Source organism: Echeneis naucrates, chromosome 21 (genome assembly GCF_900963305.1).
Source record: "Echeneis naucrates chromosome 21, fEcheNa1.1, whole genome shotgun sequence".
Taxonomy (NCBI): Eukaryota; Metazoa; Chordata; class Actinopteri; order Carangiformes; family Echeneidae; genus Echeneis; species Echeneis naucrates.
This window is the reverse complement of record NC_042531.1, coordinates 1,022,600-1,049,087: the sequence shown is the minus strand read 5'-3', so window position 1 is coordinate 1,049,087 and position 26,488 is coordinate 1,022,600. Positions and strand designations below refer to the sequence as shown.

General features: G+C 44.7%; 1 protein-coding gene across 1 annotated transcript in view; it reads left to right on the top strand.

Annotated features, from left to right (window-relative positions):
• The first annotated feature begins 16,899 nt into the window (after window positions 1-16,899).
• LOC115062079 (uncharacterized) overlaps window positions 16,900-26,488 on the top strand; it is a 28,270-nt gene continuing 18,681 nt past the window's right edge. The window contains exon 1 of the mRNA XM_029530698.1: window positions 16,900-17,753. Within this exon, the coding sequence (XP_029386558.1) occupies window positions 16,900-17,562 (663 nt within the window). The 3' untranslated portion in view covers window positions 17,563-17,753. The remainder of the gene's footprint in view (window positions 17,754-26,488) is intronic.

The following is a 26,488-nucleotide window of genomic DNA, read 5'->3' as shown; positions in this document are numbered from 1 at the left end:
TTCCTGAATCGTCTTCACAGACGTTTGTCATAATTTGATGCTTTCGGTCACATTTACTGCTCAACACACACTTTTTAACACACAACAGCGCTGGAAACGTCCAGCAGCCGCAGTGGAAGTTATTAGTCAGCAGATAAAAAACTGGGAGGTCTGAGAGAAAACTGTAGAGAGACGGAGTCTATTTCTGGACTTGATGGTAAAACATGAGAAATCTCCATTTGAGCATTACGAGCTTATATGTCTCGACTTTTCTCATCATCAGAGTGGATTCATTTAAATCAAGGCCCCGGAGGTGAGACGAGTGAGTGTTGAATCTGAAATTAGGAAGGCGCTGCAGCAGGAGAGTCCAGTACCTACCTGAACCGGGCCAGGACTGATTGTCAGATAACAGTTTTCTCACTCAGGAAGTGAGCTGCTCACAACAAGTTTTTATTGATTTGTCACCATCAGAGGCTGATCCGGTCTGATCGGATCAGCTCACAGTGAGTTTCACCAGTTAACCTCCAGATGCCACCTGTTTTATTCCACTTTAACAGAGAATTAGAAACCTCTGCGAGGCCACTTTCTCTTGAACTGTGCGGTGTGATGTCAGACTGGCTGTAAGATCACAGTTTCTTTTCTGTGTCACGACTGGAAACATGTTTTTTTCAAACACAGGCTCTTTCATCAGAACCATAAGTGGCATTTATTCATGCACAATTTGGATTTACTTACAGTTTCACGCCAGCAGTGTTAATCATTCTTAAAGCCTTATGTTATGCAAGTGACCCCATTTCTGAGGCAGCAAAAGCATCCTCTCTGCTCAGCCTCTGCCTCCATCTGCTCCTCCTGGATCCTCAGATCGGAGGCTGATTCAAACAGCGAGGCCAGCCATCTGATTGTGTGTGTGTGACGGGGACAGATAAGTTGTGGTCCTGTGGCTGATCCTTCTCGCTGCAGCTGTTGATGTTCTGTGTTTCAAACCAAACTATGAATTGATCCTGTTACGTCTGATCTCAGAAAGGAGCCACTCAGCTGCTTCAGGGTGATAAATATGACCCCGTACACCAGAGCGCCATGTTCCCCTCCAGAGACTGTTGCATTATGGGAAATGGTAGCGTTAATGTTGCTGGATTGTCTGTTTATATTCAGTGACAGACTACGGAACCACTGGCAGACGCTACAATTGACGGGTGACACCTGAATGCATCACACATTTACAGAAGTTCCCTGAAGTGTTTTTGACCTAATTTCAACAAACCATTTGTAGCGTTTGGTTAAAAATGTGTTAAAAACGGCAGCCAGCTGTTTCCATCTTAAACCACATGGACACAGAAGCTCCAGGGTTTCTGTTCGATTCCCGACTGTTTCCTGTCCTGATTCTCTCCACCATCATTAAATGATCAGAATCTAAAAAAATAATGTGTTAAACTGTCAGAGATCTCCGTTTAAGATCTCTGACAGTTCTCACATCGGAGGTTTTTTGCAGTTGTTGTTTCCTAGCTGGTTGTGTTGTGCTGAAGGAGACCAAAGATTGTGTTTTCAATCAGAATCTGCCTTCTGTGAATAAGGAAGAGAGGGACCCTCTGGGTTATTCCATAAGGTCCTCCAGTGGTTGACCCCATGGGGGGCATCCAGAACAGCCAGTGCACACATGCATCATCACCGCTGAATGGATGGAGCTGAGAGCCTCCGTGAACTCGATATGAGGAAAACATTTTCATATTCAGTCGGCTGCTTCCTCCACTTGGATTCAATTAACGTGGTAATGGATGCATTCAGCTTCCCTCACAGGTTTTGAATTAGAAATTTCAATTGGGTTTATAATTGAGTGCAAATGAATCTGCTGGTCTCCGGGGGGGGGGCAGAGCTCAAGGGATATGTATGTGTGTGCGTATGAACGGAGAATATTCACCAGAATTACCTTTTACCCCTTTAGGTCAAACTGTCCAGCTGTAGTTGTGCTGTGATTGTGCTGTTTTCTGGTCAGTTGTGGGTTTATGAGTTTTTTGTCACAACAGCGGCTCAAATATATCTTCAGATATTGGATGGGCTGTCACAGATTCATGTTCCCCTGAGGCTGAATCATGAAGACTTCTCCAGAACTTGTCCAACTTCGGCCTCGACCTCAGAGCGGCCAACGCTGCAGAAAACCTGAAGATGTCCGTCAGTGAATCACAACATCTCTGACTGAACTTTCCCTCGTCCTCTGTCTCCGACGGATTCACCAAAATGTCTCCTGATTTTGTCCTGTCTGGACTTCCTCTGGGTGGCGCTATAGAAATGGTGTCTCTCTCTCTCTCTTTCTCTCGCTCTCATTATGTTGAATGATTGAGAAACGTTTATTTATTCTGTATTATAACTGCATTTCTCCTCTTCTGCTGTTTCTGGATGTAACGTTCTTTTCCGTCATCATGGAGCTTTGGAATGTGCCGTCTGACAGACTGACAGATTCTCTCTCAGAGAAGAGCAGCTACAGGAGCTGTGACTCGGGTGATCGTGTTTATGGATTCGGCCTCTGAGATGATGAGTCGCTGGAGGCCAAGCCTCAGATATCAGTCTGGTTTGACAGGTTTGACCTCCGAGCAGTAAATCCTCTCATTGTCATTTCTGCTTTAGAAGGTTCAGACTCTTCTGTTTGTGTTTCTAATAAACAACATTTGCTGTGTTTGCATATTTTTCATGGCTCGGAAACAGAAAGCGCGTGCACGTGCGCTCTCTTCCTGCTGCAACCTGCAGCTTCCAACCCAAATGTTGCCTCGTCACGCCCACAGTTGAGCTGCCAACAACCAGCTGCTGCCTTAATTTGCACCAGCAGCGTTTGCCAGCAAAGCAACAGTTTCAGCCAGTCAAAAGGAAACTGCAGCACAGTTAGCACGAAAGTCAACGTTTACGTCCACCATATTGTTTCATAAAATTGGCCGACAGGTTGAAACCGTCGTTATAAAGGACATAAGAAACACTAAACTCTATGAAAGGGATTTTTTACTGGCCTGCTTTACGCACAGCAAAAACCCTGAGTACAAATAATGAATGTAAAAAACAGCACAGCAGAACATTGGCTGAGGTGGAAAAGTTTTTGTATCAATACAGGCAAAGTGCATTTTTTATGACTGCTGCTCGTTTAATTGGCTCTTTTTTCCAGTCATTTTCCTTCACACTGGTTTAATGGTACCCAATAGCAAAACCAGCTGCACCAGCTGTTTATCTCCACGCACCATCTCCTAATATTTGCATAATGGTGGAGGATGGAAACGCTCATTAATTCATACTTTTCCTCTGATGATTTTCTTCGGTTCATGCCAGATTTGGTTAGAAACCTGAAATTAGGACGACTGAGTTGGTCACTGTACAATTCAGAATCTCTACTATCTCTAAATCGAGAGGTTCTTACTGGACAGAAGCTTGTTAACAGATTTGTTAAAGCTTGACAAGTTGAATTTCTGAGAATAAGAATGAACTCCCTTCTCTTGTGGTGAAAAAAATAGTGCTACTGAAAAAGGTTTGGTAGGTGGAGAAATAACAAAGACCAGGATGGATGGATGGTGTGAACGGAGGTGAAGGGATGACGACAAGGCTGCAAGAACCAAGACCAAGGAGTGACTGAATAGGAGATGGAAAGTGGGAGGGAGGGATGCAGTTTCCATAGTAACCTGTAGTTGTGTGAGTCTGGGATGAGGTGGGAGGAGACGGCCGGGCGGAGAGAGACAGAGATAGAGAGTTGTGTCGTGGTTTAATTGCTGCTCTCCGGCCTGAACTCCCAAACAGCTGAAGACCGGTGTGAGGACAGAGGTGAGAAAGTCTGAGGCCCTGCAGGACCTCGCTGCTGATAACAGAAAGAAGGAGGCTGTCACCAAATGCCACACACATCACAATCACAAAGGTTTGATGTGTTGTCACAGACTCATTCACACAGAAATTACAGGAATTAAGTGAAACTTTCCCTCCTCAGGCATCCTTCCCACTCCTCCACCTTTTGTTAGCATGAAGCTAACCGTAGCCTTCTGTGAACTAAGTGGACTGGTGACGACTTCTCTTCTTTGGTGCTGTAATCAATGACACAGTGAGACTAAAGACAGATCGGTGTCTCCACACGCACAGAGGATCCATTTGTATTAGTTGGAAGTTAATGGCGAGGGGCCCCTGTGGATTTTCACCCGGAAGGCACGTTAGACCTAACGAGGTCGCTGCAAATGCACCACAATTTGGCAGTGTGTGTGTGTGTGTGTGTACACAGTGTGTGGGTCCAGCATGCATGATTGTGTGTGCATGCATGTGTGTGGTTTTTAATAGCCTAATTCCCTTCAGAGGGGTAGAGAGGCAGTTGCCCAGGCAGTGGAGGAGATAAAGCAGTCGGAGATGGTTTTACTGCAGCACCCAAATCCAATCCTGACTTACTGCCGTCTCCCCTTTGAAGCCCCGGCAGAGGCGGTTGAATATTCCAGCGTGGGGAATCTCCTTAGCTGCTCTGTTTTCACTGCTGACCTGAATCCCCTGTTGTTGATGCTTTCAGCTCTGTGATTGACCAGTAAGTAAAATGACAACCCTTTCTGTGTGTGTGTGTGTGTGTGTGTGTGTGTGTGTGTTGCAGACAGATTACTTTTTGTGTCCTGAGAGTCACACTCGGAACAACTCAATATTACAATTGTGGATTTATTCGCACTACAAAAAAAAAAAAAAAATGGCAGAAACCGTATTTGCTTTCCTGCTGAGAGTCTGATGATAAATTCTAATATGAAGCTGCAGCCTGAAAAAATGAGCTCACAAAATATAAACGATCCAAACCTAACAACGGCCTCTGCCCAGCTGGAGATGTGCTGGACTATTTCCTGGACAGAGTTCCGGGTCTTCATGCTAAGCTAACATCACCAAAGACAGAAGAGAGACTGATCTGGTCTGTCTGTTGTCCGCCGGTTGTCACTCTCAGGCCGACGCCATGCTGTCTTCCTGATGTCACGTTGGCGTCAGACAGAAGTTTGTGGTGTCGATGACGTGAAATATGTTCCAAACAGTATATCAGTAATGAATGAAGAGAGAGAGAGAAGTTCAAACCTTGCTCTCTCGCCCACCTCAGCCTCACACTGACATGAGAAAGGAGTGGGAGGAAGTTTTCCCATCAGGTCCTCCTGCAGCTTCCTCGGTTTTATTTGTTGCCTCCTGGTAACAAACTTTATTCTACGCTGTGGATGCAGTAAATTTCTTTTCCTTTAACCCGCCCACCTTCGAGTCACACTCGCTGCCTGTAAAAGTGAACATTTACTAACCTCCCAGTCAGGAAACACTGACCCAAACCCCAGACCTGCTTCAGACCCAGCAGAGGTAAAGCTGCATTCTCCTCCATCTGGATGATTTTCAGCGTACAGTAAGAAGGATGCTGAGAAGATGGAGGAAGGAATAATGAAGTCACGGGGGGGGGGCAGCGGTAGGAAGCAGAGAGGAACAGAGAGGGAGGAGAGCTGCCTGGAGGCTGAAATCACCAGGGATGAAAATGATGAGCTCATCTGAAGCAGCCTCTTCCTTTGTGTGCTCTGTATCAGGAACATACGACGGTCCCGCCGGGCCCCGAAGTGACGTCTCCACAGGGTTTATGGAGATGTCAGCCTGTTCACAGAAGTTTGGATTATAGCTGTCCAAATACAGAAGGCAGAGGGGACATTTTCCCATAGACTTCCAGGTCCAGGTCTGTGGTTCAACTACAATCTTCATGATAAAAATCACAAACTCCTCTGACTTCATTCTGTGACCCGTTGGCCCAACACTACACTTCTGGCAGTAAAATGTGTTCACACAATACAACAAGTCAAAAAGGAAAATCCATAATTTAGTATAACCCAAGGAGAGGATCTCCCCCTCCATCAACATTTAAACCCACAGCTAGTGTCACACTGACGGGCGGGAAAGAAATAAAGAAAAGAAAGTGAAATGAAAAGAGCAGCCTCAGATCGAGGTGTGCATCAGCTGGAACCTGCAGACCGCCTACGGCTGTAGCTCTCCCCCCGCCAGAGCGCCGCAGAGGCTTCATGACTGAGGTGGGGGGGGCAGGAAGCCCAATCCTGCTGAAAGACACCACTGACATCAGGGAATACCGCTTCCATGAAGACCTGGACTTGGTCTGGACCAGATTTGGGTCGAAGTAACTTCCACATGAATGGAGGACCGAAGGTCTGCTTCCCATAATGCACCCTGATTCTATAAACCTGCTCCATCAGTCCGGACCACCTCCTCCCATGTCTCTCTAATATTGTGTTTTCCTTCTTTAATATCTGAAGCGGCGTTCATAAAGGAGCTTTAACTGTTGACTTGTGGCCAAACAGATTGATCCCTCACTCTGTTAATGGTGTTCATAAATACTCAGTAAAACCTCCCACCTTTAATACCTGAGCTCCTGCTCTGACGTTCATCTGCATATTCAGAGCAATAACTGCTGAGGGATCTCAGCCATGTCGTCCCGTGGTGGGCCCTGAAAATGAGGTCATTATAGATTATAGAGGACCCAGTCCTCTATAATCCACCTAACTCTGACTCCTTAAGCCTTTGACATTAAGTCAAGACAGTGCAGGCAACAATATGTACAAGACATGTTTACCAAAACTGGAATTTTCTGACTTAAATTGTCAACACACTGAGTGCTTACTCAGTAATCTGAGCAGGAGGTTTCCTGGGTCGAGGCTCTCAGACGTTCACTCCCGTAATGTTCATGTGTCATTCTGTCATTTAGCTTAAATCTGCTGATGTCTGCATCTGAATCTGCTCTGGGCTCCAAATTCAAATATGTGTATGAAACACAAAAGAACGAAGAGCGACAGCTCAAACAGTCAAAACAGCAGAAATGGAAATATATATAATGTCAACATTTATTTCACAGCAGCTGTAAATGGATCTATTTCCTGTCAAAATGTATTCAAACACAAACCTTTGTGTTGTCTGTCTCACACTTAAGTTGTTGTGCTGTGTTTTTATTTTGTTTATGTTATTCTGAATAAATGGGAGTGGAATGCTGAAACTAAAACTATTTTCTCAGAGAGATGGTGAGAGAAAGATTGTCGGCACATTAAAGATTTATTTGGCCTGAAAAACATAACTCATGATGTTTCAGACATGTTTTAATGCACTTCCTTTGACAGAGACCATGCACAGTTAATTAATGTCATTGCTGAATATAGACTTCCTGTAATAGATCCTCTTTTTTACAGGAAATGTAATCATTAATAAACGATGTGTCCTGACACTTTTTAAATCCGAATTCATTCTCATCCATCTGCAGCACAACTCTCTGTTTTCTCTGTTTTTATTAATGTCTGCTGTCTAACTTTCACAATAAGATTATTTCCAATAAGCTCTGGAAACAGGCAGATAAGGCCTGCTGCCGGCGTTGCCATGGTGATTCAGGTCATCTCCGACACGAAGACTGACAGGAAGTCACCTGAACAGCATCCAAGATTCAGGATTCAAGAAAACCTACCTGCTCAGATGGGCGGAGCCAAAGGGGGCTGGGGTCGGCCAATTAGAGGAGAAAGGGTCATAAAGCTGGGGGTGGCTGAGAGGGGCGTGGCCACTGTGTGACTGACAGACTGTACAGAGTAGGTCAGATCCACCTTCTCCTCCAAACGCAGTTTCTACTGGTTCAAAAAAAAAAACCAAGACATTCAAATGACATACTGGAGGCTTCAAAATGGTGTTGAGTGTTGACATCATAGTACGTAAAGGCTCTAACATGTCTAACATGTCCTGGTGCAGCAGCTGCAGGCTGCATCGACAATGAACGCAGCACGTCATTCCAGCATGTTCTGAGCTGCAGCAAACCTGCACATTTTTAATGCCTGTTTGCATCACACGTTAAAATTTCATGATGATTAGTCAAATGAAGTTTTACAGGCTTTGAATGGTCTCCTCTGGTTAAAAGCACACACTGATGATTCCCACGTTACTCATCATAAACCTCAGAATATTCTCCCAACTGTTTCTCACAGATGCACCTCAAGGAGGAACAGGGCACATGATTGCGTTTCCTCCTCCTTCGTCTCCGCCGCAGAGCAACAATGCATTAAAAATGTGTCAGTTTCATTCCTTCAGCGTGTCGTTCACCTCGTCTGTCTGGGGACGGAGCACAGAGGGCCAGATGAAATGAGCAAACGTTAAAAGATCTATTTCAAACAGCATATTCATTCTGAGAGCTCAGCTCGGCACAACATCCAAAACACACACACTCAGCCCAGTGCAAAGAATTTTTAATTTCCTTAATTAGGTTTTAAGAGCTGTGTGAATATATACAGCATATTGAGTGGAGTCTCACACACACACACACACACACTTCAGTTCAGCACACCATGAAGAAGAAAAAAAGGACTTCAACAAACATGGTGGAAAAAAGACCTGGTGGTCCCACACAAGTTAAATTAAATCCACACCAAAATAAAGTCGCTCCATCCCAGTTAAGTAAAAGTGTCATCAGCAAAATGAACTGAAAGTGTCTCCAGCAGAAAATGGCCCTTATCTGGAGCGTTATTCAGTTTCAGAGAGTGAAAAGTGCTCCAGGTGGAGGAGCTTTTAGTTTAGTCTTCTGCTTTCTGTTGTGGGAGTATTAAGTTCAGGGCATGGAGGACAAAGTATTGGTTCAATGTTCAATCATTTTGTCCTAGTCCGGTTCCCGGCCTGGGTGAGCTGGGGTTGGCTCCAGAACCCCCCGTGACCCGGAAACAGATCAGAGGAGAAGATGGACGGATGGATTGTTTAAAGGCATGAACGCCCCCCACAGGAGCACAAAAACACCTCAGCACAGTACGAACACGTCACTGAATTTGGAACGAATGTTAGGTTAGCTGAGCCGTCACATAAAAGACCAACAAAAACAATATTTCCCTCCCAGCCTGGTGAAGATGGATTACATAAAGCCGAGCAAAGACAATAAAACATGACTACATGTGGTATTTGCCTTCAAGTGGCTGCCTGTGATGCAAAAGTACCAACAGACATGCAGCTTCTCGGGTGGAAGAAAGAGAAAGTGTTTTTCCTCTGGACTTCTCTAACATTTACCATTCATCTCATACCTCCTCCTCCCTGCTGCTTCAACGTCCCTGATAAGGACTCTGCAGACGGCACCTCTGCTGCATTCAGCCTGACAGATGAGCCTCCTCCTCCTCTTACTCACGCACAGACACACACCTTGGCTTTCATTCATTGTGTCAGCCCCACCAGTAACCACGTTATTCATCCATCCTGTGGACCGTGAAGTCCATTGATCCCGCCCATGTTAACCAGCATTGATTTGTGCTTTGTTAATAACATTAGAGGAGTCCAGAGTCAGTGTGACGGCAGCACCAGGCAGCTCTGTGTGTTTTTGTGATGGAGCACATCAGTCTCAGGTCCACAGAGGAGAACGGACAGACTTTTTGTTGGCATTTGTTGTGAGCAAAACAGAGAGAAAAAAAACAGGCTCCAATTACAGGAAACGTCCTTTACACAACTATTATAATATTGTCTGGTTATTAAATAACTGATCATTGGATGCAGATGACTTGATTTTACATTTTGAGTCTATACAGCCTGTTTCTCTGCAGAAGGCATCTACTGACTACAGAATTTAATCAGTAGATTAATGCGGTTCATAAGCTAAGAAAGTTCATTTGGGCACCAGGTGCAGAAAGTAGAGTCTCAGTCCTGGATGGCCTATTTAAAGCTCCAGACCAGAGTCCAGGTCCAGGTCTATATAGAGTCTGAACCCACAGCACCACATTTAACTATCCATTCCTTCTCATCTTCTTCTTTGGTGTTCAGAAACGGTCGTAAAAAGGTTGAAGCTGCATCACAAACTGGACCGGAGTGGGAAACCAGACATTAATGTAGCACTGTGCTTTTGAATCTTAACATTTCTGAACATAATAATAGTTTTTTTTTCCTGGTTGATTTGGTATTTATGACACTTTGTTTGTTTTTTTCCTGCTTATGTGACTGAACATGATGGGCCACCTCGTGAGAGAATAAATAAAGGTTGATGATAAAGCACAGTGACAAATGAGCGTCCTGAAACGAAAACAGCAAAAAGAGAGGCACAAGGAGGTGAAATCGGGGGTGAGTGTAACTGTGGACGAAGGTATCAGATGGAGAGACTGCAGGGTTCTGTCAGAGTATTACAGGAGAGACACAAACAGCTCCTAAATGGATTCCTGCAGCAAAAGGATGATGTATTCTACACGCAATACTTTTCCTAAAGCCTCCTACCGGGGAGGTTCAGTTTACTCCGCTCTTCAAAAATGGAACAAGCTTTGCTTTAGACTCAGCTTGGGGCGAGACTTAATACTCCAAAACCAAAACCAGTAGAGGATATCATTAGGCAGCACAGTCAGGATCTGCCTGTGTGATGTGCACCAGTGAGGCTGGGGAGGTTGAATCACACATCAGAAACCGTCCTCTGCTTAAAGAGACGTGTACCGAGCAAATACAGTTGTTTCCAGAGCAAACATATCAGCAAATGTTTTTCCATGTGTTCAGGGTCTAACAATCCTCTGCTACAAACAGTCCACACTCAAGACGTACTTCAAGCCGCACGATTCAAATCAAATGAGAAGTGGTCAGTCGCAGTGTCGACAGACAGTCGGCCCAAACTCTGGTGTTTCATCTTCCATCTCTGTCTCAGGCTCACTGCACTTCTTCATCCGCAGCAGAAACACTCAGATAGACCCTCTGTTCTCTAAACCGGCCCAGATCCAGGCCGACTGAGCTGGAGACCTGCTGCGGAAAGAAGAGAATACAGCCGATGAAACAGATATTCAAGTCAGGAGTCAGAGGAAGAAGAAGAAGGATGTTTGATTTGCATCTGTCCATCAAATGGAATAATATTTCTCCAGATCTCCTGGAAAATGACTTGCTTCATCACATCAACTAAATAATGCCATAACTTGATAATGCTAAAGGTTTAAAGGTCCATCCACAGCAGCCACTTCTCTCAGCCACGCACACAAGAATTTGACTGACAATGCAGTTGTGTTGAATATAAATACATATTTGTGGTTTCAAACTGCTGTTTTGTATCTCGGCATCTGAGCCTCTGCTCTGATTGGCCAACCTCTCTCTGAGAAATGCAGGTCAGCCAGGTAATGGAAAAGTGAAACTCATCAGTAAATGCAAACGATGATGGTCAGTCGGTGCGGATTGAATTCAGGCTGAACTGCTCTGGTATCTCAGCCATATTACTGAATATCATTGGGAGGGCTGTCCAATGATATATTGACTTTCTGTCTAATAGCTAGCTGGCTCAGTAAAGGACCTTCTGAATTCAGCCCCCATATATCATCCCAGAAATCCTCCACTCTGGACTCACCAAGGTCACTGTGCCAGCTTCCATCTGTCAGCGGATCGCCCACTTCCTGCCAGACAGGAGGCAGCAGGGGAGGCTGAGGAAAACCATATCCACAGTCAGTCCATCAGGACTGGAGCCCCCCCCAGGCTTCATGATGATCCAACTGACCTGGCCTTCCACCAAATCCTGCCTTCAGTTTTACTTTGCTCAGTTTGCCCTTTTGCCCCCAAACCTGTTGTTTCCTGCCCCAGCCACCTCATCCCCTGCTCTGGAGCTCTGGTCCTGGATCACCATCTCACCTCTACACACTGGATTCATCCTCCACCATCTCCCAGCGTCCCCCTCCCCCCACCGACCACAACACAGACAGAAAGCTTCTGCTTGTTCTGCCTCATTGCCCCGCTCCCCTCTTTCACCCCACCCACTTTCCATTATTCAAGCTGTGCGAAGAAACTTTATTTCTCTGTTTGCATTGTGGGCCCACTTACATGAATTGCAAACCTGTACGAGTTCTTTAATGGAAAAAAGGCAATAGTAGTTATAATGTTTGTGTTACTTTTACATTTTGGGCTACACAATTTTCAGACAGTTGTGTTCATATCACACTGCGCAGCCAGAGGAAACAGAAGGTGGTACATCATAAAGTCTCAGAAAATGGAAATGAAGTGTAGACAGAACATACATCTGAGTTAAATAATGAACCATGACAAGGAGGACACAGTCTGAGCTTCTCTGATCGAACTCACAGGAGAGTGAGATCATGTCGCCCTTCAGCTGATGACTTCCATGAGATCACAGAAACAATGAAGACTACACACTCTGTGATCATCCAGTCTCCATCACTCAAACACTTCGTGGGAAACAACTTTTAGAAACACACTTGTGGCTCTGACTGTTGTAACTGCGCACACTTTAATATCTCTAGTTTGTTGGAGTCAACGTAGAAGAAACTGACAGTTATTCTGGAGACCAAAGAGAAAGCAGTTGAGTCGATCTCGACATGTTAGTGTCTCACCTTTGATCAGACTGTGAAGTGTCTGAGGCATTTTTGCTATGAATTGTAATTACACCCAGCGCTGCAACACTGGCTGCTTCCTGAAGCAGAAGCCTCCTGTCTTTGATTCACAAATTACCTGATTACCTCCACAGAGGACGGTCTTCGCCGCAGCACGCCGTATTAGCCCCCCGCTGAGAGGACAGCCAGCTGAGAGCATACAGTGTGTTAAACGGATCAAACAATAGAATCACTGAGGCCGAGAGCAACTTTTTTACTCAACATTACAACGTCTCCCCTGGAAATGACTGCTGTTAATGAAAATTTAATCAAGAAAATAAAATTCCAGCTGTATAATTCTGCCATCTTTAAATGCAGAAGATTAAAACACATAATTTTATCCTGCTAAAATATTAAGAATAGTATTTCACGTTAATGTTGCTTAGAGGAAAGAGGATGGTACTTTACTGTATTTTTTTCAATGTGTTTTGGGAAAACAACGAGTGAGCAATGTTTTGACTGAACAGTAACATTTTTCATTCTGCCAGTAAATAAATGACGGCCTTTTAGCTTTACTTGCTATTATTGGCAAAACAAATCATAGTTTAATTCAGTTTACGATGCTCTGCAGTTAGACTTGAAAAGTAGAAAAAAGATCTTTACTGTATTTAAAAAACAGTAAAAACTGCAAAGACAGAAAAATAACAGAAAAACAGTGTTGATTTTAAAATAGCACGATGCCAACCCTGTTCTGATGTTTTCAGGAGGAAACATGATGCTGCCAAGATTTGTTTTTCTAAATAATGAGAAATGCCATCAATGACTGTGCTCAGCTACCCGTAAAATGTTGATCCTTCAGAGATGGTTAAACACACTGTAGGAGAGCCCCTCCTACTGTTTAAGCCCTCAGACACAGTTTCATCATTCACCAACACCACCATCGTTCAATAAACTGAACCAAAGGCCTGTTCTAACCTGAACCTGATCACAGGCAACAAATGCAGTGTGAACATCCTGCATGCCGGATAGAAACATGATGCCAACCAACCAAACAAACAATCAAAAAAACCAACAACAACATGGCTTGTGAAAACAACAAAGACAGCAGATAATTCAGCAGCACACTTACTTTATTAAAGATATTGTCGGGTTACAGCAGAATCCTGCACTGAAAGGTGGAACCTGTTAAACAGAGAACTCAGACACTGCAGCTCAGGCTGAGTACTGAAGCTTACAGGAAATAACAAACCGTATACATCAGAGATTTATTTATATAGCATATAACAGACCAGCACGCAGCCTGGAAAGACTCATTCCAAACAAAACGAGGAAAACCTTCGCCTTGACACTGTTCAAGTGTCTGCTGAAGACGTTTTAATGACATAGATCATGATGGTTTTCCAAATGGATGCCATTACAGAAGGAACATTTGCTGACAGATAAAAACTTCCCTGTAATATTTCAATATTCAGTCATTTCAATCATTTCTCATTCTATTGATTCGAATAAGCAAAAGAAAAAACAGATGGATGTGTAACACACAATCTACAGTGAATCCGCCACGGTTTGGGATAAAAACAACTGTTAAACACAAACATGTACACTCACACACACAGACACACACTGGGCCACCGGCTGGGTTTAGAATGTGTTAGTTGGAGATAAGACTTTCCCTGATGTCCTGATTTCTCTTATTCCTCAGCCAAATTGCATCCTGCTCATCACCTCCTGCCCCCTCACCCCGTCACATCCACTCACAGAAGCTCACATGACTGCACTCTTTGTTACGCTTTCCAATGGCCCAAACTAAAGATTTGTGTGCCACATATGAGCGGAGAAAAACAATACCTGCCGTATCTGCTGTGGGGCTTATTTAATAACACCAATTTTTTTCTGTTGGAAAATTATAAATTAAAGAACAAGCTCATCATCTCGGGTTTGCTTACTCTGCTTAATTATTCACCATTAATTAGGCAGTCATCTGGCAATGCATTTATCCCACCAGAGCCCATAAAATATGGATAAATAGCACTTGTCTGAGTGTTGTGCTCACATGTCGACAGCGTCTGTGTTTTTTGTTTGGTTTTTGTTATGTCTTTTTTGGTGGTTGTGGGGGTAGTAACACAGTTTCTGAAAAAAGAGCATCGCCTCTGAATAAAAAATCACACGTAAGCTGATGGGGCATCCTGATATTTCACTTAATGCTGTTTTATAATTTTGCATCCAAAAGTCACTCACCCCAAAAACCTCCACGGTGAATCCATACTGGTCCAGTTTTTTTCTGAAGCAAATGAAATGGTGTCAATAGGACGAGATGTTCCTGTTTCCACTGGACATTGTCCTGTAAAAAACCAGCCCACTGGTCTTCTATCAGCAGGTCATTATGACCTCATAGTTAAGGTCTGTTGCCAGGCAACATCTAGTGGCCATAGTATTTATCAAATGAGCAAAGGGAATAGTGTGATGATGTAATTCATAGAGCAACGAACTCCAAATCAGGAGGATGTCAAGGTGGACACGAATCAACAAAACTCAGGAATACGACACCAGATATTAAAGTTCGATTCCCAAATGAAGGCAGCAGTGTATGTTGTTTCAGGAATCTCCAGTCAGGAGACCCAGGCTGAGAAAAATAACCTCATGGTTGGTCAGGTTAGAACTTTGGACATTTAACAGATTCACAGTGGTTTGTAAGTTTTATGGTCAAGGTGAACTCCACCAGTTTCACACATGTAGGAGTTTCCAGGAAGAAGAGCTAAACATACAGTAGGCACAGAAAGTATTCAAACCTCCTTCAGTTTTTCACTCTTTGGTACATTGCAGTCATTTGGTAAAATAATTTTTTATGTACATAACAACACAACAAAAAAATAGACATTTTGCCAACTGAAATATCACATGGCTACAAGTATTCAGACCCTTTGCTGTGACACTCGTCTATTTAACTCTGCTGCTGTCCATTTCTTCTAATCATCCCTGAGATGGTTCTACACCTTCATTGGAGTCCAGCTGTGTTTAATTAAAGTGATTGGCCTTGATTAGGAAAGGAACACACCTGTCAGCTCACAGTCAGAGAAAATGAGAATCATGAGGTTGAAGGAACTGCCTGAAGAGCTCAGTGACAGAATTGTGGCACAACACAACTCTGGCCAAGATTACAACAAAATTTGTGCTGCACAGTGGCCTCCATAATCATAAGATATTTGGGACAACCAGAACTCTTCCTACTGCTGACTGTCTTGCCAAACTGAGCAACTGAGGGAGAAGAGCCTTGGTGAGAGAGATAAAGAAGAACTCGGAGATCACTGAGGCTGAGCTTCAGAGATGCAGTGGGGAGATGGAAGAAAGTTTGAGAAAGTAAACCATCACTGCAGCCCTCCACCAATCGGACCTTTATGGCAGAGTGGCCTGACAGAAGCCCTGAAATCCAGCTGTGGAAAACTTATTGCCTCATTCCCAAGAAGACTTATGGCTGTATTGGCTCAAAGGGGTGCTTCTACGCAAGACTGAGCAAAGGGTCACTCAACTTATGGCCATGTGATATTTCAGTTTTGGTTCTAAATTTGCCAAAATGTCTATATTTCTATTGTATCAAAATGGGCTGCTGTGTGTACAGTAATGAGAAATTAAATCACTTTCATTATTTTAGCAAATGGCTGTAACGTAACAGTGAAAAATTTAAGGGGGTCTGAATACTTTCTGTACTCATTGTATATGAAAGAGTGGAACAAAGCCTTTCCTGTCTCCAGAGGGAGCTGTGTGATGTCTGAATATCCTCAGGCAAGTTGGCCATAGCTTGGTTTGAAGACTGGAAAGTCAAATGACCAGGGGGTGTGGAATAAAGGTTTGATGACTAAAACTATATAATGTATCCCATCGGCCTGTTAAAACCACCAGAGTGGGTTTAGCAGAAAGTTTGGCCACCAAGAGGAGGATAAATTCTCAGCTGTAATGGGGTCACTCAGTTTATAGCAATGAACTCAAACAGGAAAAGCTTTAACCCCTTGGCTGACATTTCTGCTGCAAGAATTCCTTAAACCACTCACCACACCACCATCTCAATAACCACGGGTTAATTTTCTGTCAATCATCTTGTCAATGAGTTGACTGTTCTTTGGCCCCGTGCTTAAGACTCGCCACAAAAATCCATCAATCAGGGACCCAGCCAACCTTTATTTGTATGCACCTTTTCATTCATTTGGATTCGTGCAAGGGTTCAAATTGAACCAAATCAAATTTTTTATACAACACCAAATTATTCCAGTCACTTTGAGGGAATGTACATTTAGAGCAGGAGAAACCTGGCAGAACGGGATTGAGCCAATGATAACAAAAACTACAGTTTAGGCAGATAGAAGAAGGTGAAAATTTATTTAAGGGAACAGAACAGTTCTTAAAATGACTAAAATAGAGTAACTAGTCATGAGAACTCTCTCTATGAAAAAGAAGCCTCGTTAATTTGGACTCAGTCGTCCTGCTGCTCCGGTCCATTCAGAAAGTCCGAGGAAACTGCCTTTCAGGAGAAGCCTTCACGGCGCCGCCGCTCCGCCATGTTGGCTCAGAGCCTCATAGGCCTCCGCTGAGAACCCTGGGTAACGGCTCGGAGCCAAGATGGCGGACGGCAGGGCAGATGCATAACCTCCGAGTGGGCGGAGCTTGTGTTTCTGGAAGCTCCGCGGAGAGAGACGTCCGGGCAGACGGAGCGGCGGAGCGGGGAGGAAGGCGCACACCGACGGCTGGAAGTGTCTCCGAGCCCCGGAGAAGGAGACGGAGACCCGGGGGATTTATTTGTCCTTTTTCCCAAAGTGTTCGCCGGACACCGGTCAGTCACCGCCGGACCGTGTGTGCCTGTGTGTCCGTCCGGGGATGTGAAGATCTGCCGGTCCACCTGGAACGGTGCTGTAACCCGAGCCTGGCTGACGGTCCCCGGGTCTGTCCGGGCAGAGTGACCGGCGGCAGACCACCCACCGGCGGAGTTCCTCACTGCTATGTCCGCCTTCTGAGAGCCGGAGGCTGGGGGGTAAGATACCGGGAAGCCGCGGGAAAGGCGGGGCCGAACCGGTGGACTCCCCAAACTGGATTATTGACCCCCCACCCCCCCTACAGGGGGCCGATTCACCGACTCACTCTCCGCTACGCAGCCGTTTTTCTCCCCCGGAGAGCGGGGGTGCCGGTGGTGGTGGTCGGGGCGGGTCGGGGGTCGACGGAAGGAGGCGACAGCGGGGATTGCGAACCGGCTCTTCGGAACTCTCCACCGACCGCCCTGCCGCTGACGACACCGGCGGTGTGGTGACCGCCGTCCCCGCCTAACGGTCAGCTGCCCCCCCTCCGGCCTCCGCCGCCTCTCGCCGTCTTCAGGGAGCTTACAGCCGCTTTAGGGACGCATATTTTCGGGGATAATTCTCCCCCCAGCCGGGGTCGGACTATGGCGGACGACGACATCCTCTTTGAAGATGTGTACGAGCTCTGCGAAGTCATTGGCAAGTAAGTGGCCGAACGGTTCTGTTGTCATTTCATTTATTCAGCTTTGTAACGTCGGTTCCCAGCCAGCTCTCATTAATATCCCGTCACCAACACAGTTAACCGTGAAATGAGCTTGATCGTTAAATCTGTATTTATTTTGATGTTGTGTCACGGACTGCGGTGAGCAGCTCCGGTCCCCATGAGTTGTGTTACAGTTACACACTTACTGTACTTTTGCTTTGACCAAGTGGCAGTTGGCAGCACACTGCAGAGATTAAAGGGCAGGGCACACACACACACATATATAATATATATATACACACACACCATCGTTGAGTCATGCACATCTGGTCATCGTTAGAGCCTGTGAAGGTTTCATCCAGGCCACTTGGAAAAACATCCACAGTAACAGGATAGCTGTGCGGTGTGTTTTTGCACTGAGAGCTTCCTGCCTCATCCCTGCAGGAAGACATAATTGAACTTTATTATGAAAAATTGTGAAGTATGAACAGACTGCAGGTGAATCTCTCGTTTTGTAACCCTGCTTTAGAAGTCAGGGCGGCAACAAAGCCTGGTATATCATTAACATTTATCCACATAATTAAGAGCTGTTGCTGCCAATGAGTTGTAGTGCTGTGACAGTGCAGTGTGCGTGTGAAAGGGTGAATATTCCCTTGATGCTTCTGCTGCTGCTCTGATGACTAATAGCCAGCAGTATCAGTCCATGTAGGACCCATCCTCTCCAGTCGTTAGCCTTTATGTGACTGCGCTTGCCTTTGTTCTGATGAATAGCTGTCTTCCCTGCACCACACCTGGGACTTTCCGACCTGATATAGGCCAATGTGAGTGCATGTGGCGGGAGATGGTCCACTTTGTGTTGATATTGTGCCAAGGTGTCTGACTGGGTGGTGGGGGCTGTTTCTGCTTTGACCGACACATGAATAACAGCCTGTGTCATCCAAACTGCTGGTCTTGAATAAAGCACTTCATTGAGCGTTCAAACAGCAGCTCCATGTGAATCAGGGAGCTTGGCAGGCCCTGACAGATGAAGTCAGTCATAGCGGGCCGACTGGTTTGTGAGACTTGTGTCACAGAGATGGTTGACTGTTTGAAAGGGTGATAAGACCTGTACCACAAAGAACATGTTTAGGCAAGCCTGAAAACAGCACTATTTTTTCTCCTCCAAATCTCAACATAATCACAAGCGATTTCTTTGTCTCTCACTCAGAGGCACACAAGCTAAGACTCAAAGGGGTCCTCCTTCTCCATCTGTCCTCTTCCTCCATGTGAGCATGTAAAAGTCTGAAAATCAGCAGTTTTAAATAAGTGTACAGGCAGGGCTTCTGGTCAAAAGCACCAAGTCTGCCACACACACACACACACACGCACACGCGCACGCGCACACTCACTCTTGGACTAAGTTTCTGAATCAGAGCTGCGCTCATTGTGTTCAACAGATTGTCTGTGATTTACGCTTTGCAGAGGGAGAGAGCGGCCTTTTATCAGCCGACCTGCTGCTGTCTGAGAGCTTCAGCAGAGTATTTTAAAGATTTTTTTTGACCAATGTGGGCCTTTTATCATTTGATAGACCAAGTTTGGAGAGGAAAGAAATGGGACAAATTTGAACAGGTTCCTTTGCTTTGAATTTTTTTCCTGAATTAAGAATAAAATGAAATAAAAGAAAATCCCCCACGCACTTGATCTTGGATAGGTGTATGTATGTGTGTGTGTGGCACAGATACAGGCCCATATTTAGGTCATCAGGAGCTGTTCTTGGAAAGCAGTGTAGGGATCACTGCTCCGAGTGTGATCGCAGGATTTAGTTGGATTTATGTTTGGTCTTGGCCCTTATGGACAACACAATCCACACTAGGTTAGGGTTTGTGTGCAGATCTGTGCAGACGTATCATCTGACGACAAGTGGACAGGACCCCCCCCCCTGCACGATTTCCCTTTGCATGTATTTTTAGAGCACCGACTTGGGCCGAAAAGCCCGTCTTGTCACCCACATGTGTGTGACGGTGTTTTGTTGTGTTGCATACATCTGTCTTGTTGCTGTCAGACTGATCCTGCCCGTTGTGTCACTACATCCCCCGAGGCGCCAAAACAAAGAGGAAGAGGCAAGGGGTGGGAGAAGGCAAAGAGAGGTTAGGACCGACAATGAGGAGGGGTGGAAGATGAGAGGAGGAGAAAGGTTGAATTGTAGATGGGATGAGTGCAGCACTAAGAGAGGTCAGGGACACAGTGGAGGGAGGCAGTCCATTAGTTACACTCACATTAGGAGACGTCTTCTGCCTGCAGGCCATGCTTTTTCCTCAAGCATCCTTAGGAAGAAAAAAAGTTGTTCATGTGGGCCTGTGTGTCTCTTACAGCAGGGGATGTGACACAGCACTGTGCATGAAGATCTGCAATGAAGAAAAATGGCGTTCCTAATCCTTGCTGGTGTTAAACTGTTATGCAGAGAATTGCAATTTCAGTGAATCACACCAAAAACTGCACAGTCTCCCAGATTTAGGTTAAAGTGATGATGTCATGGTCGTAACATCACAATGCAGCCGGCACACTGAGAGGTTGTGCAATGATCCATGGTGTGCATATCCATGTGCTGCCATCTCTTCTGTTAATGGAGCCAAAAACTGGAGTTAATATTACTGGCTGAACGGACCAACGTTGGGTTTAACGCTGTATATTGTCGTGAATATCCCAAACATGGCTGTAGAGCTGAGCCCTAGCTGCTCCACTGCAAATAAAATAAATTATCCTCCATTTGCATACCTCCTGCCCTTCCAGGACACCCAGGGGTGCTCCGCAAAGCCTGAATGTCATTATAACTTGGCCCAAGGATGTGTGTGTGGGTCAGCTCTTACATCTGTGTGTTGGATCCATTGTGTCCATTTTCCGAGAAGTGACAAGGCATATAAGCCTGAGGCCCAGCTCCATCTCCTGTGCATATGTCCCATTCACCTCATGGAGGGAGGTGACATCATCCTTTACTCCACAGGGAGCTGAGCTGCAGCTCTCGGCCCACTGCTGTCTCTCTCAGCTCAGCATGGAGGTAAATTATGGTGAGGAAGGTCCGTGAGTGCAGGTCCTTCCCCCAACCTTCTCCTTTCCCTGAGTTGGAGCCGAGTATTGTACTTTACCAAGGTGCAAAATGCCACTTCACCTAAATGTGTATTTGCCGTGCTGAGGTTTTGTGTATTCATGTGTGTGAGTCTGCCCTGGCACAGATTGGTAAAAGGTGTTTGACCTATGTCAGGACGAGCGGCTCTACCACAGGGGCCATGTTTGGCCCCAGGGCTCGGTTTGTTAATGGCCATAAGTGAGTTTAGCTTTTGCTAGCTGAGTGTGAGTGCTGGGTGGTTGACGGGTCTCAGTGAATTAGCTATTCTACTCTGAAACCAGCTCAGACTAAGGCATCATCAGCCCCGTGGGCTGTGGGTCAGTGGGTTAATCACTGCTGAGTTTCCATTGAAGACAAAGGTCGGCTTTTTAAAGGCAGGAGCACTGAACTTGGCATCCTGGAAAAGGCATGTTCAATAATTTACAACTGGAATGGCCTAAACTCACGGGAGCACGGGCATCATGTTTACAGTTCAACGTTTCCTTCTCAACTTGTTGTCTTGTTCTATATTTTGGCTTATTTGCTTTGGGTGCTTGCTAAGGCTGAAGGTTTAAGTTTTGTGATCTCAGGTTTCAGATGTGGCTCAGTTCAATACTGAGAGCTGGAGAACTATAAATGTGAATATGGGTCAATACTGTGAATGGAAAACAACTTTTGTAAACCTAAATACTCGCTAACAGCAGGTAGTCGATACTCTAATGAAAACAGGCCACATGGTGGGTGTTATTTGTCCTGCTAATGATGCCACTCCCACAGACCCAGGGCCTGTATATAATTCTAGTTAATCAACCCCGAATCTTTAAAGATGCCTCTAGATGTGTCAGTCTGCTGTTCATGTTATTGGCATTCAGGCAGAAATGGTTCATATAATTCAGAGGAAAAACTGATTCATTATAATTTTTATTCGCTAGATTTTACCAATTTGTCGTAGTATGATATTAAATTAGATCTGTCGGAGATTGAATTTGCTTTTCAGCATCTATGGTGGTATTTTGTGAACTGTGGTGTCCCTTCTCAGAGGCTGTTGGCAGGGATGGCAGTTTGGAGACCCAGGATGTTCCCTCTCTAACAAGGACACTTTAGCACCATCCTAATAAATCCACCTTAATTGGGACTCCGTAGTGGTTGCTGAATAACCTCCAATTAAGAAATGCAAGTTTTTGAAGCTGTAATGCGTCAACAGACTCGTTGCGGTTTGTGACTAAATGGGGTCCAAAGTCTCAGGAGAAAACAGGCTCAGTGTTCTGCTCTTCAGGGCCTTCGCCAGCATTGTCTGTGTGTGTGTTTGTGTGTATGCAGGCAGTTTGTGCTACATGATCCTAGCCTCTCCCGGGATTTGGAGGAGAAAATCTGCTGAAAAGCTGGTTCCTGCACGCACAATTACACATAGATGATACAGCAGAGGATCTCACACTCCACCACTAAAATATTTATTCACCCTCATCAGTCTGGAGAAAACACCCCGAGCAGACCCCTGCAGCTCTCCATGAAAAATACACTTAGCTTGTTGAGTCTTGTCGAGATCCTCACAAGAACATGCTGCGTTCAAGTCGCACGAGAACTTCCTGCCGAAGTCACCCCCTCCCCATTTGTTTGTTGTTTTTAAAGTAAAGTGGCATGTGGCTCATTTAACTCACCGAGTCATTCCAGCTTCTTAAGTGGCTTTATGTTGTGTAGAATTTTTAAAACACTTTTGGACTTTTACTTGTCTGTCTAAAAGGAGACTGGTTTTCTGACATTTTACAATTACATTACTAATCAATGAGTTGACAGAATAACCAATAGATCAGTCAATAATTAAAGTAGTTGACAGTGATTGGAAATCAATCAGTCAGTTGACAGTATACAATTTTATGGTATATTATGGAAAAACTCATTAAAGTCGATTATGGCCAACCAAGATTTAGCACATTTATAATTCAGTTTGACTCTGCAACACAACACCAGTTAGACGTACTGCCAGTTGTCTGATTCCAAACCAGCGTGAGATGTTTTTGTTTCTTTTTTGAGTTGAGTCGTAAACAGAGCTGTTATCCAGACTATAATTTCCTTCTTTCCACTGCATGCTTAGAGAAAAAACACCTGTAACACCTGACCTTTATAAGAATGGAGCCATCAGTCATGTTCTGCAGATGATGCACGTTTCATACAATATATTTCACTGTAAGCAGGCAGATTCTTTACATTTTTTTTTTAGTTTCCTTCCAGGACATGGACACTCTGAGCCTCATCGCAGGTAAATTCTCTCCACGGCTAATCCATGAAGGGTGACTGGAATTGGTTAGTTAGAATCAGATCAGCAGTGTCTAAGTATTCCTCCACTTCCCAGTACCAGAAAAGTTTTTGGAAATGCTTGCACACATTTGGTACAAAAAGACAGTGCATTTAAAAAAAGGCTGAGAGATGGTGCAGCTACTGAAAGCATCTAGTCAGGAGAGGGCCCTTGATGTTCATCCAGCTCTGTTGTCCCCCGTACCTGCTTTGAGCTGGAAACAGCTCCACTGAAGCGTGGCAGACACTGCGGGCACACACACACATTGCTTATCCACCAGTATTCCTTTATATCTGAACACATGTGTCCGGGGTTTGTGTCTCTGGTCACAGCAGGCTCCTGCTCGTCAACAAGGTGATACAGTCTTTTTCATCACTGCATTATTAATGAATGAATTCCCTGCTGGCCCCGTGTGTGTCTGAACACTCTCCCACAGAGATGTCATGTGTATGTGATTATATTCAACAGCACAAAATGGCATTTAAAGTCCCATTCTGTTCACCGAGGCCTTTATGGATAAGTATGACATCATCACAGACCAGAATCCATGTCTGTTTATAGCAGCTGATGGTTTTTTGGTTTGACAGTCGAGGATTCAGTTTCCAAATGTTGCCATGCAGCCAATCACGTTTTAGCTCTATTTCTGTATCTTACTCCTCCTTGCTCTTGTTCCTCCACTGTTCCTTCTTATATAAAGTTTTTGCCCTGCTGTCGCTCCACTTGAGCCGCCTCAGTCTAAACTGATTTCCATGCCGAAGCACACATTGTCACTTGAGCTACAGCTGAGGATGCTTGGAAAAAACAACACATGCCATATAACACACCACAAAAAGACATTTCTATTCTCACACCCCTTGAAAATTGCTTTTGAGAGTTTTTGGAGCAGCTGAAGTGCAGATGACATGGTTCATGTCGTCCACACGGAGCTGTGGCTGTTAACAACATCTCTGTCATGTGAGAGGTGACTGGGCTTCATGCTGTTCCCTGTCCGACAAGATGAAAAAAGTTATGTTGGTGTTACGAGGTTAATGTAACTTGTGTTCTGGATGGTTTGCAGATGTTTCCACTGCACTGAACCATCAGTGCCATGTGTTTATGGCTTCAGAAGTGTCTGGTCTTTGTCTCTAATGACTGTGTCACCAATCGGCTGCTGCTGTTGCTTTGGATGTGGACTCAGATCCTTGTCCGCAATTTGTTGCAGTTTCCATAGATTGCTTTTTGTAAAGCAGCTGGTTTAGTGAGTGATGAAGTTTAACTAAAGGTGTCAAGGCAGCAATTAGAGTCCAGATGTCCCGAGGCCATCAGGGATCGGGGCTGATCCAGAACATTTATTTTTTTTATGGATCTCCTTTGGCAAGACAAAGCCAGATCGAATTATTCCTGTGTTTGTTTGTTTTTTTTTCATTATTTTTTCATTTTATTTTGAAAAAGGAATGCATTAATGAGCAGAGTAAGGGCTGCAGACTGTAGCTTCGTCATATGAGAGGACTGTGTTTTGAATATTTTTAGCTAGAGTCTGTTTTGCTGCCACTTAGTTATTTACTAACCTATAAAAACTTCAAGGTACCAGCTCATTAAAGCTTATTGGCTGTTTAAGCGGAGGGCAACAGCACCAACACCTGATGAACCAAGTTAATTCAGATCTGCTGCTCTCCTTCTGTGTGTTATCCGTCCATTCTCATCCTCCATCTTTGATAGTGAAGTCTCTATATCGAACGCTATTATTGGCTCCGCTGGGTGATGTCACAGCCAATCGGAGTGTCTTATTCAGAGGCCTTGCTGTCTGCTGCTTGTATATCCAAAATGAATGAGGTTGTGCTGATTTTGAATATGTGGCGTCTTTTAAAACGACAACTGTTCATGGAAAAAAACACCAATTGCGCTAACCTCTAATTGAATCTTTTGTCTGTCCTGGTTGCTTTGTATTTGTTGGTTAATCGGCTCTCTCTTCACTGCTGACTGGAGCATTTACACACAAACATGACCACAGGCTGCGCTTCTGCTGCACGTGCAGCCTTTCCACATGCATCTCTGCTCTGTGACTGTGTGCATTCTGATGTCTCTAATGTATTATGATTGCGGCCTCTTGAGAAATCCAGAATAGATGCATTTCATTTATTCCCTCCAGTATCTCATCATGGTTTTTGTGTTTAACATGTTATTGAATGGCCATAATGGGCTCTTCAGAGAGATGTGTTTGTCTCACACAGCACTTCCAAACCTTGATCATAGTCTAGACTCCTAAACAATGCCTCATATTGATTTGAAGATGTGTGCGCTGGCACACAGAAGACATAGAAGCTCAGTAAATGACGGCGCTTGCTTTGGCAGTCATTCAGTACATGATGTCGATGTATAGCAAGTTGAATACGTTGACAGAACAAGCAGCACACAATTTGACAGCTTTGAGCATCAACCTGCACCGAGTTCAATTGTTTATTACCAGTCTTTGAAACGGGGGTTTAAATCATTTATAGTGGCTGTGGAGGAGAAGCGGCATGTTGTAACAGAGCCAGGGTCTGCATGTAGATGGAATATCTCACCTTGAAACCGGTCGTTTTAATGATGCATGTGTGTTTGCTCCTGTTTGAGTCAGATTTCAAGAAAGGAAGATGTTTAGCAGTCTGCTGCTGGATGTAGACCAACCAACCACCCGCAGAGACATGAAAAGATACCAAAGAAGAGAAGTAAAGTACTGCGACAGAGGTGCAGGCAAAGTGAGGCAGTTGGGGGATTATGTGAGGAAATGGAGAATAATTACAGAAGCATGGATGTTAAGGGCATGATCAGGCTGGGGCCACATTTAGCTGGAGTGTTATGGCTGTTTTGACATATTATCTGACAGATGGGTGACACATGCTCTGTGTCCCAGCCCCATTCTAAGTGCAACTGGGGCCGTGACAGACACGGACCAGGACTCGCTGTGGCGAGCCGGCTGGGAGAAAAACGCCTCCCGACTCCGCCACAATCTCACAGTATAATTCACATTTACCACCTTGATTTCCTCCTTATCTCACTTCCTGCTCTGTCTCTCAGAGCTGCCTCAATGCTCACCTTTTGTTATCTACGATTGTGTGTCAATATAACACCAGTATTGTGTCATTGTTTCAACAAATCTCCCAGCTCATTGGATGTGGAGCGAGATCAGCAAACAACTTGTGTATTCCATGTCCAGTAACAGGGATCTGGTTTTGCTCGGCCCCCATTTTCCTCTTAAAGAACACGCTGTTATTACAGATACATGTTTAATTAACACCCAGGTATTTCAGAGTAACAAGATACAGCTGACACTAAGTATTGAAAGTCCCCCCTTTTATATTAGTGGTCCCGTATTTGAACTTCTTGATTAGAAGAAGAAAA